This window comes from Bos mutus, chromosome 16 (genome assembly GCF_027580195.1).
Source record: "Bos mutus isolate GX-2022 chromosome 16, NWIPB_WYAK_1.1, whole genome shotgun sequence".
NCBI classification, from domain to species: domain Eukaryota; kingdom Metazoa; phylum Chordata; class Mammalia; order Artiodactyla; family Bovidae; genus Bos; species Bos mutus.
In genome coordinates, this window is record NC_091632.1 from 55,077,099 (window position 1) to 55,089,489 (window position 12,391).

Sequence of the window (12,391 nt, forward strand, 5' to 3'; positions counted from 1 at the left end):
ATTTTCAGAAGCATATGAAATACATATATATGAAACCTCTCAGATGTATCATAAGCAATCCTTATATTCTGAAATCAATTTAAAATTACAGACGAACCAGAATGTAATGCTAAGATGATAGTACCAGAAAATCATAAGAACATACTCTAAAGAATAAAAATACACTTGGGAAATACAAAAATAAATCTATAGCCATCATACTAACTACATTGAAATACTTAGAAAATAAGCAGATTATAATATAAAACATATTTTAAATATATTCACAGGATAAATATGTCACTGGATGTGTGTTATAAATTGTAAAATTAACAAAAATCACCCTCAAATGTAAAATTTTGCTTATTATTAAAATATATCAATATTTTAAAATATTGATAAAATATTTAAACAGATCAAAACACACAGTATGGCCAAGTAAGGAAAGCAAACATATGATAATAGTGCAGGACATATTGATCCCTTTATCCCTGTCCCAGGGTAGACATCAAGAATCAACCAGTGCATTCTGTCTCTCTGAGCCTAAACAAAGCCCAGAATCACTTACAAAAAGAGCACTCAGAATAACCACTGCCAAGAGACCATAATGAAATATTAACTTACACCTATCTTATATTCCTAATCTAAGATTTGAGTGACTTGAAACATTAAAACAAATTTTTAGGCAATTTAGGAAATCCTTTTTAAATCAGAAACGATTATATCTTCATTCTATTTAGAATTCACTAAATCAAGAAATGGATTCCAATAATTTTTCCACTTCAGAAGAGTTTCCATTGCTGAAACCACCACCACTAAACTAAATGAACTCAATGGCAAACTTAAATCCATTAGTAAGAAATAATAGAACATGTTACTCTCTCTTGAGGAAAGAAAGCACACTCTTTTGAGGGTGAGCTTTCACAGCTAACAGTGAACACTCTTGGCTGTTAATTAGCATAGTGATAAAGCAGAAAAAGTAATACTCTTCATTATTAGCAATACTTTCTCCCATTTTCTACTCATAAAGGCAGGGAAGTGATAAAGACATGAAGAGTCCTGGATTTTCATGGATCAACAACAAAATAAGGAGTAAAGGGTTGATTTCTGGCATTAGCAAAGATACCGAAGTCAACACTTACTTTTGCAAAGGCTTCAAAAATGTCAAAGGAAGGTGGCAGCTGAGAAGCATCCTGTATTTCTTCTCTCATGAAATGTTGAAATGTCAATGCAAGTTGCCTGAGGCCCTCTTTCTTATCTTCAGTCAGTTTGTTAATATCTTTTTTAAACAGAAAATAAATAGTACTATCATACAGTGAACTTTCAGTGGATAATTTTCAGGTATTCAGTGGTAGCTATTAAGCCAGATATTTCCTGCCCTAAATTTCACTCTAACAGAGATCAGATATTTGACAGAAAACAACAAAATTAATTAAAAAATAAATTTTTTTAAATGCCTATCTTTTAATTTTTTGACAGCTACAAATCATTATATACACGTTACCAGTTAAATTCTGCCAAATGTCATCTACAAAATAAGATCAAACACCTAGCAAAACAAAATACAGACACCCACATGAAAAAAACAGTAAAACCCAAATCAGTAATGATGTCTGTTAGCAGATGTCTGTTAACATCCTCCTGCACACATGCTCAAACCACCATAAATGCTTATTTCGTCAGTGAATTTAAGCAGACTTTTTCATGAAACAATTTACAATCAGGACATGACTGATTACCGTTATCATTTTAAAGGCAAAAAACAAAAAACCCCAGAAAGCAAAAATTGACAAGTTTGGTTAAATAAGCTCAAATTGATGATATGTGTCAAGGAAAAAGTATATCAAGAAGAAAACATGATCAACCAAAGAAATCGCATCTTCAAGTTCTTTAAAGAATGAATAAACAAGATATATAAGGTTTCCATTCAAACAGAAGGAGAAAGTTCCAAAGCCAGTATCACTCCTTGAAAAACTCAGTTTCATTTATACCACAAAGGGTTGTGAAGGCTAAGAGTGCACAATTCAATTAATAACATTTGAGAGCACTTCACTTACGGCAGCACTGATGACACTGCTAGTGAGCAGGGCTACTGTTCATAGCAAAACTCACTTTAAGAGATGTTAATTATCTTCAGTAATATAACAAGAAAAAATGACTAATTAGTTCTCTATTAAAACTTGAAAACATAGATCAAGATGAACTACAGCATTACTCTGTTGCTCATGTCAGGTCTACATATTTTCTTTAAATTACTTGTGCAACAGAACAATTAAGCCAATGATTTCTTAAATAATAATTTATTATCATTGGCACTTAGGATTCCATAACCATAAATCTGTACTAGGTCATCTTGTTTGTCTCCATCCAGAAATATTAAACTGTATAGCACATTTACTCCACAAGCTCTTGCTATTTTTGAGCTGAAGTCATTTGCAACTTCAATGAAGAGGATCTGTGCCAATATGAAAGAAAAATAAATCTTACATTCACTAAACACTCGGATGCAAAGCCTCTCAGTGTTCTCAGGGAGGTTGGCCACTGCCATGGTAGTTCAGGAGTTGAACAACACTCATTGCTGTCAGAGAGCCTCAGTCATCGGTACCTTCTATTTTCCATATTATCTAAAGGACCAGTGAACCTAAATGTTCCTTGGAGCTCCCCCATTCATATTACTGTTCCCTGACATCAAAAAGAAGCCAAGCGTGGAAGAAGAGAACAACAGAGGGGAAAATAGAAGTGAAATTATTTTGTCAGCTTGACTAAGGGTTATACTCTCCTTAAGACTCCTCTATGGCACTTCACAAACCCCTCTATGGCCAAAGCTATCCTGGAATAAATTAAATAAACTAATGTGTCAGTCTACATAAAAACTTGAAAAGGTCTGTTGCCTCACAAACAGAGACAGAAAAACAAAGGCAAAAATAAAGCAGCTCATCAGCTCAGCAAATAAATTATAGAACTTTTAAAATGCTGACAATCACTTACTTGACTCCAGATCATAAAATGAGTAAAGTTTTTCTGATTCAGAGGGTGTTTCTTGCATCTGTGAAGAAAGAAGGAAAACACCAAAAACAATTTAAAGTGTTCCAATATATACATGAATACGTTTAGGTATCTTTAGATATTTAAATGCAAGTATGTCAAAAAGACAATTTTCTATATATTCTTTCTCTTCATCATGTTAAAATGTGTTGCAACTTGACCCACCAGTTTAATTTCTAAACACAAAATTCTTTTACAAAAAGTTTCCATACTTTTATTTTTTCCCCAGTTCTACCACTGACTTGTGTCATTGCAAGGATTTTATTATTAATTATTACAGAAAAGCAAAGATAGATGAATAAAAATGAGTTTATTACAAAATGTGCAACCTTGGGCATGTTACTTAACCTTGACGCAAGAGGAGTCAATTTACTTATGTGAAACTCACATAAGAAGTAATGTATATCACTGAGTTGTTGTGGTATAAAATATGTTTAACATATAAAGCAATTAGCACATGGCCTGGAAATAAGTGCTCAATAGAAGGGAGTAATCATTATAACTACTCTTTATTACATTCTGACTCAGTAGTTTGGGGGTGGAGATTGAGAACTAGAACCTTGGGTGATTCTGAAGTAACCTATTCCTGCTCTAACAGTGGTTCTCTATCTTTTCAATATTAATAAAGTTGACAAAGTTCAGACTCAAATGTCATATTATTATACTTTTAATATCAAGTACTTAAAGGAATGCAGAATAACAAAGTTGCTTTCAATTTACTAAAGCTTTGAAATTAATGTGTGTATTATTGAGTTGGTTCAATACAATATATACATTTGAAAACAGCAGTAAGTACATGTAACAGATGTTGTATAATCAGTCCAAAGACAATACCCATTTGGTATTCTAAATTCATCTTTTAGTACTGATGTAGCTGATATAAACACTGCACCGGTTTTAGGTATATACTTTTACATTTTTAAAAATCCCTATAAAATTTTATTGCCAAAAAAGTTAATAAACAACAGGACAGAATAGAGCTGAAGCTTGCAATAAAGAGATACATGCTAAAGCCTGGGAAAAACAAAAGCTGGAAGCTATTCCCCAAAGAGTGATTTCATAGAATCCACTAGTCACTTTGGCAAGGTAGGAAAAGGGATGGGAGAAACAATTTCAACGGATGTTAGCTTTAAAAAAAAAAAAAAAAAAAACACTCTTCCTTGAATCATCTAATTAAAATCTCACTTAAAGAAGCAACCCCAAAAATGATATACTTGCCCTGTGCATTAGTTCTCAGTACAACAACAATAAAGGCAATGTAACAGGAATCACTAACATCTCATGCCCCAAACATAGGACCTCATGTCTCCACTCCTAACAGAACACATACAGGGCCTTCAAAAAGGGGGCCATGCACTTCATCGCTGCCACCAATGTTGTGATTAATAGAAAATAGCAAGTTTTGTCTTAAGGTACTCCCTGGAATAATCCACCTTGTACTTTAATAAAGATTTAAATTTAGCCTTAAATATAAATACTACATGCAATTGCAAGTGCTTATGTTAAGTTAAAACCCAAGCATATTTCGCAAGTTTTATACTCACAAGTTTGAAAACAACTCTGCCAAGTAGTCGGACAGAGTCAGGAGGATATCTGGGTTTGCAGCTTTTAAGGCATTTGCATTCTCGCTTGTGGTCCTGCCAAGCTTTTTTCTGTTAAGACAAGAGTGAGGAGGGCATACAAGACATAAAAATTTAACTTTCGTTTATATGGGTTTTGAATGTTGAGAGTCATCAACATTAACTTAATTTTAATAGCCTAAATATAAGTGCAAATAGAAAAGGAAAGCAATATTCTAATACTATTACTGATCCAGGATTTAGTATGCAATTACCAAGCATGGACATCAAAAGCTTCCATTTCACCTTTATCCTTTATTTGCCCCATAGTTATTACCTGGCTGGTAGCATCCAAAGAAAGAATGATTATGTCTTTCTTAATAATTCATAAGATAGTCTCTTAGGTGATTAAATAGGATTCCTTAATAGACAGTGATTTTGAATACAAAAAGAAAACATCACTCCAAATTAGAAAATAAAACACATGGTTCAGAAAAATCAAAACAGGACAGACAGCTATCTGAATTTCTGTGCTGCTATAGTAAGTACAGAAATATCAGCAGGGCTAACAACATTTTAAAAAATAGAAAAATCAAAAAAAAAATAAAAATAAAAAATAGAAAAATCCTTTTGTTTTTTAACATAGAAAGGAGTTACTAGCTGAAATGACCGAAGGCTATTTTTACTCAGAACAGTCTTGGTTTATTTATGTTGTCCTGGCCTAATTATTAACATTCTGAAATGTTAATGGTTGGGATTACACAGTCACTTAGCCCAGAGTCCTAGCCATGGCTGGTGGGGTGAAGAGACCACAGAGCTAGTCACCAATATCAAAACACGAGGAGGAAGAGGACTAGATGGACAGACATTGTCCTCGAGTCTGAAATGCCATGACTCCCTTTATACGGGATTGCTTCTATATGGAAATATAATCCAGAGTGTCTAATATTTAACCCTGGTGAGAGGGAGACCACTAGACCAAATATCTAATATTTCTTTTCCAAATGAGAGCTGTAAGTCCTACCTCTGACATGCTTCATGCTCACATTGTCTTCTTTCAGAGATTATAAATCTGTTTCCCAGATGCTGGGCCTATGAAATCCCCCTATATGAGGTCTCTCTTTTCCACTTAATAGCACAACATGCAGCATAATCAAAACAGTAGCTGCAGCTATTCTGAAGCTGTGACTCAGATTCAAGTTCAAGCCAGCATTTTGCTCAGAAAGACTGCCTGTGCCAGGTTGCTGGGTGAAGGCACGGTTTGTCTACCACTAACTCCTAGTAAACCAAACCTTGGAGACATTGTTTACAAGGGGTACATCATTTCTTTTCTCAACTCTACTCACAATTGCCTCATTTCATTCCTTCTTATTCACTATGGCAATGCTCTTAATGTGATTTTTTTTTTATAAGTATTTATACTCTGTCTGTGTGTGCTCAGTCGCTCATTCGTGTTCAACCCTTTGCGACCCCATGGACTACAGCCAGCCAGGCTCCTCTGTCCATGGGATTCTCCAGGCAAGAAAACTGGAGTGGGTTGCCATTTCCTACTGCAGGGGATCTTCCCAGGGATGGAAACTGCATCTCTTGCATCTCCTCCATTGGCCGGTAAATTCTTTACCACTGTGCAACCAAGGAAGCCCCATTTATACTTGCCTCATTTCCAAATAAAAACGAGTATTTCAAAGAGAGGTGCATATGAGATAAGATTGTAAAATTAGAAACAAAATGTAATGTTAAGATTATGGGGAAAAAAAGTATTTTAGCATTACTTAGCATTCTACAGTGTGTTAGATACATGGCTAAGCCATTAAAAAATATTTTACTTGATTTTCACAATAATCCAAATGGTAGATATTATTCTTATATTAAAGATGATGAAAATAAGGCTCAAGAGCTGGAATCTAACTACCAAGCTACATAAATATACAGAGAGAGAGTATAAATTCTTAGTAAGCTAAACAGGAGAGAGAAGTAACGATCACGCTTGTGCACTCCATTTATATGAGTTGCCTTATGGGCAAAGCAAAAGAAATCATAATTCTCATCTGACAGAAGAGAAAAACACATAGATTTACCAAGTACTAAATCACAGGAGGGATTTATTCCAAGAATGCTAATCAGTATACTGGACAATGTTGTTGACAATAGCTCACAACACAATGGCCTTTCATAGAGCTGCTTCTAATGTCAATAGAATATAACTCAGTGAAAGCAAAGATTTCTATTGCTCAGGAGGCTAATCGTGGACTACAATTAGCAAGTACCAATGTGCTGTAAGATCCCTAAAATTAATATGACTACACTGTCAAATAAGTTTGAAAAATATTTCATACTGTAGAACCTGCTTAGAGATTCAAAATATTTTTAGCCTACTAAAAGTTCTAAAATGTCCTGTATTTAAGAAATAAGTAAGTTAATACAGAGTTTCCTGTTACTGTTATTGCCATCCTTTGGGAAGCCAGGTTGGAGTATACGGACTCAGAGATACCTATACACTTTCTTTCCTTCAGCTGGTCTATGAATGAGGGTGGGTAAGCAAACAAATTCACAGTCATTCTCACTGACAGGAAACTAGAGCATGGATATTTTTGATTATTGATTGAGGAGAGAACCATAACTTTGGTGCAAGAGTTTTCATTTGATATTGAAAGTGTCTGGCTGGAAAAGAACTGCAATTAGTAAAATAAGGCTGAGATAACTGATTAAATGATCTTAAGAGCAGATTTTAATTGACACTTTAAAACTATTAGAGATCACCCATAACTTTCATGTTAAAACCTCCAGTTTTGAGCAGCTCAGCCTTCTGGAAGCTTACCAGGGAAAGGTAACTACAACATGTACCCCAGGTAACAAACCAACAGATCTGTTAGATGACATTAATTAGAATGAAGCTTCTAAATTTTAGAAAGCTCTTGTCAAAAATGACTTTATTTCTTTAACATAATTAAAGTTAGTTTTTATTCTCAGCAATAATTAGAAAGTAGACAATATATCTCTTCAGGCTATTCCTAGATCATTGCACAAAAACGGTGGACACGTACTTATTTTCCCACTTGCTTCAGCAAAAAAAAAGAAGTTCATTATTTTCATCTTAAACCAGATCTACATAAATATGGAAGGTAATCATACCACTAGAAACCATGATACTAAAAACCATGTTTTTAAAACATTAATTGTAGGCTTACCATAGGCTTACTAATAGAAAAACCCACAAGAAAAGGTTTAAAAAGAAATCTTCTAAGCAACTGCATTTGACTTTGAAGAAAACCTCACAATCATACAAAAACATTAGGCATTATCTTCACTTTACAAACTTTAACCATGGAGTGCAGCTCGCCAGGTTCCTCTATCCATGGAATTCTACAGGCAAGAATACTAGAGTGGGTAGCCATTCCCTTCTCCAGGAGATCTTCCCAACCCAGGGATTAAACCTGGGCCTCCCACATTGCAGGCAGATTTTTTACCATCTGAGTCATCAGATGGAGGCCTTAAGGACACGTTGCATAAGGACATATACACATTACATACCTGCTGCTGCTGCTGCTGCTGCTAAGTCACTTCAGTCGTGTCAGACTCTGTGCAACCCCAGAGATGGCAGCCCACCAGGCTCCCCCATCCCTGGGATTCTCCAGGCAAGAATACTAGAGTGGGTTGCCATTTCCTTCTCCAATGCATGAAAGTGAAAAATGAAAGTGAAGTCGCTCAGTTGTGTCTAACTCCTAGAGATCCCATGGACTGCAGCCGACCAGGCTCCTCCGTCCATGGGATTTTCCAGGCAAGAGTACTGGAGTGGGGTGCCATTGCCTTCTCCGCATTACATACCTACCCCTTCTCAAAAATAAGCCCTCGATCTACTTTTTTCATTTTCTTCTATTACTACAAATATAGGGTACAACTAAGATTTTATTCACAACACTAACTGTAATGCTTTCTGTTCTCATGGTTGAAAATCAACAATAAAGTATAATAAGCACAAATTAACATGAAAGACAAAGGAAATTAAAATAGTGAATTAAGAAACAAAGGTGAAACCAGAATCGAAAGAGACACGTGTACCCCTATGTTCATCGCAGCACTATTTACAATAGCCAGGACATGGAAGCAACCTAGATGTCCATCAGAACATGAATGGATAAGAAAGCTGTGGTACATATACACAATGGAGTATTACTCAGCCATTAAAAAGAATGCATTTGAATCAGTTCTAATGAGGTGGATGAAACTGGAGCCTATTATATAGAGTGAAGTAAGCCAGAAAGAAAAACACCAATTCAGTATACTAATGCATATATATTGAATTTAGAAAGATGGTAATGATAATCCTGTATGCGAGACAGCAAAAGAGACACAGATGTATAGAACAGTCTTTTGGACTCTGTGGGAGAGGGCGAGGTAGGATGATTTGGGAAAATGGTATTGAAACATGTATAATATCATATGTGAAACGAATCGCCAGTCCAGGTTCCATGCATGATACAGGATGCTCGGGGCTGGTGCACTGGGATGACCCAGAGGGATGGGATGGGGAGGGAGGTGGGAGGGGGTTCAGGATGGGGAACACGTGTACACCCGTGGCGGATTCATGTTGATGTATGGCAAAACCAATACAATATTGTAAAGTAATTAGCCTTCAATTAAAATAAATAAATTTATATTTTAAAAATGAAAAAAAAAAGAAACAAAGGCAAGGAGAGAAGAATTTTAGATAGGGCAAAAAAGAAATTAAGACGTCTTTGACTCAACTCCATGCATAAGTACATGTATGACTCAAAAACAACTTCAGAGTATATACATTTTCATATGGTTTATAGCATTTATATTGATTCAGCACATAGACTGATGAACTGAACCCAGTGGTTTTCAGTGGGAGTAATCCTAATCTTGGGAGTTGTATGGGCATTTTATTGGGGGTATTTTTGTTTCACACAATGCTTGGGGAGCACCATGGGCACTTAGCAGTCAGGAGCCAGAAATGCTAGACATCCTGCATAAGACTGTCCCATACAATGAAGAACTGTTCCAAATCCAACAGGACTTGTAAATGTCTGATCAGACTTTCTAGAAAGGTGACAAACTTATTCATAGTTATCTGAGCCTAGAAGTAAACCTCCTTTGTTTATACAAAGACATTTTTACGTAGTTTTAATAGCACTGAGTTCTCCAGGGAAATTAAGGTAAGATTGCATTTAAGAATTAAATGCTACAATTATTCAATATTTCACAAAAGCATATCACTGAAGCCAAAAACAGCTTTGGTATGTGTGTTAACCAACAAAACACATTTTCTGATGTGCATTTTGCAACTTCCCTTTTCACAGTGACTCTGTACAGGTACAAGTATGTGACTTCTTAATTACGTCTTCTAGTCTAGTCACACCTGAGCACTTACACACAAAAGTATATATTAAGTTATTTTAATGTTCATTCTCCTTTATGTTACAGTTATGGCATTTATACTGATATTGAATGTTGAAATATGTAACTAGGTAGACTGTATTACCTAAGAAATTTCATTTGAAGATAGTAGAGAGAACAATAAAATAACTGTCTTAGAAAGATGGAGTTAGGCCTGAAAGAGCTGAAAACCCCAGATCTAGAACATTGCTACAGTTACACATCTAACACACACATAAGAAAATATTTTAAAATACACAGCCTGGGACACATCCCACAGAGTCTCACAGTATTGCTGAGATAGAATCGGATGTCTAAATTGTTTTTAATCACTGCACCAGATTTCATGTGCAGCCAATGCTGAAAAACCACTGAGCTAGGCTAAATTAAAAAGGAGGTCACCAAACATACAAGATAGATTAAAACTGTAAAATACTATTCTATACTTAAACTATTGTCTTACAGGAATTAACATTTTTATAATAATGAGGTGGGAAAGAGTTTCTAAAGCAGGACATAAAACCTAGACACCATCAATGAAAAGATGTATATGTTAACAACATAAAAATAAATAACTCCTATATCAGAAAGAAGAAAACCTAATACCTCAAATATGGTTGAAAATAAAGAACTAGGAAAACAAAATCTAAACTATGTATATGGCTAGTGTTAAATGTCTCCAAAATACAAGGAGGTCTTATAGAATAAATAAGAAAAGGGTGAATATTTCCATAAAATTGGGGGAGAAAACTGAAAGACATGAAGAGAAAATTCATGCCTAAAAAAGAAATGCCAATAAACAAAAAACACCAAAAAAAAAAAAAAGTGATCAAAGAAATGCTAATAGACACAAAATATCATAGGTGACCCATTAGTGTGCTAAAGAAAAATGAAAATAACTGTATTCAAAAGTTTCTAGGGTGTAAGCAAGTAAGGACTCTCTAATTCATCATTAGAATTATAAGTTTCCCTAATCTTTCTGATGAGTGTTTGGTAGAGAACATCAGAATTTTTAAAGTGCATTTTGCTGGCATAGAAGTAATACTTATAATGTGATTAACCCTAATTTAAATGATATATTGTCACCCTGCTTATTTAACTTATATGCAGAGTACATCATGAGAAACGCTGGACTGGAAGAAACACAAGCTGGAATCAAGATCGCCGGGAGAAATATCAATAACCTCAGATATGTAGATGACACCACCCTTATGGCAGAAAGTGAAGAGGAACTCAAAAGCCTCTTGATGAAAGTGAAAGTGGAGAGTGAAAAAGTTGGCTTAAAGCTCAACATTCAGAAAACGAAGATCATGGCATCCAGTCCCATTACTTCATGGGAAATAGATGGGGAAACAGTGGAAACAGTGTCAGACTTTATTTTTCTGGGCTCCAAAATCACTGCAGATGGTGACTGCAGCCATGAAATTAAAAGACGCTTACTCCTTGGAAGGAAAGTTATGACCAACCTAGATAGCATATGCAAAAGCAGAGACATTACTTTGCCAACAAAGGTTCGTCTAGTCAAGGCTATGGTTTTTCCAGTGGTCATGTATGGATGTGAGAGTTGGACTGTGAAGAAAGCTGAGCGCCAAAGAATTGATGCTTTTGAACTGTGGTGTTGGAGAAGACTCTTGAGAGTCCCTTGGACTGCAAGGAGATCCAACCAGTCCATTCTGAAGGAGATCAGCCCTGGGATTTCTTTGGAAGGAATGATGCTAAAGCTGAAACTCCAGTACTTTGGCCACCTCATGCGAAGAGTTGACTCATTGGAAAAGACTCTGATGCTGGGAGGGATTGGGGGCAGGAGGAGAAGGGGACGACAGAGGATGAGATGGCTGGATGGCATCACTGACTCGATGGACGTGAGTCTGAGTGAACTCCGGGAGTTGGTGATGGACAGGGAGGCCTGGCGTGCTGCGATTCATGGGGTCGCAAAGAGTCAGAGACGACTGAGCGACTGAACTGAACTGAACTGAAATGATATACATAAATAAGCTGAAGAATGCTCACTGTAGATTTGTTAAAATATTAGAAAATTGGCACTAATTTTCCAGTTTTTGTATAAGAAAAAGCCAATTTTGTTCTTCCCTGTATAGTTTCCCAATACTGTTATCTTTTACAAATATCATACATTATATTTATAAGTAGAAGCAAACATAATTATCTTTCTTGTATCTAGTAATGGTGATTCAGGGGGAAGCATTTTTATATGAAAAAGAAAGAAGTAAAATCACTATTAATAAACACAACTTCTTAATGTTTGTTTATTTTGGAAAACCTGGTTGTAACTCCAATAATCCCTTAAATGTATTAATTTTTAAATATTAAAAAACGCTTCAATAAATTCTTTTATAACAGCAAAGAAATCTTTTGTAACACAAAGAATAAGTAAACTCACCAATTTTTAAATA

General features: G+C 35.3%; 1 protein-coding gene across 2 annotated transcripts in view; it reads right to left on the minus strand.

Moving 5' to 3' along the window:
• The window catches only part of SMYD3 (SET and MYND domain containing 3), a 749,543-nt gene that overhangs the window by 554,272 nt on the left and 182,880 nt on the right, over positions 1-12,391 (minus strand). For both annotated transcript variants that reach the window (XM_005893388.2, XM_005893387.2), the window contains exons 3-5: positions 4,569-4,676; positions 2,968-3,025; positions 1,122-1,258 (exon numbers count right to left, since the gene is read on the minus strand). In XM_005893388.2, coding sequence (XP_005893450.1) covers positions 1,122-1,258; positions 2,968-3,025; positions 4,569-4,676 — 303 coding nt within the window. The remainder of the gene's footprint in view (positions 1-1,121; positions 1,259-2,967; positions 3,026-4,568; positions 4,677-12,391) is intronic.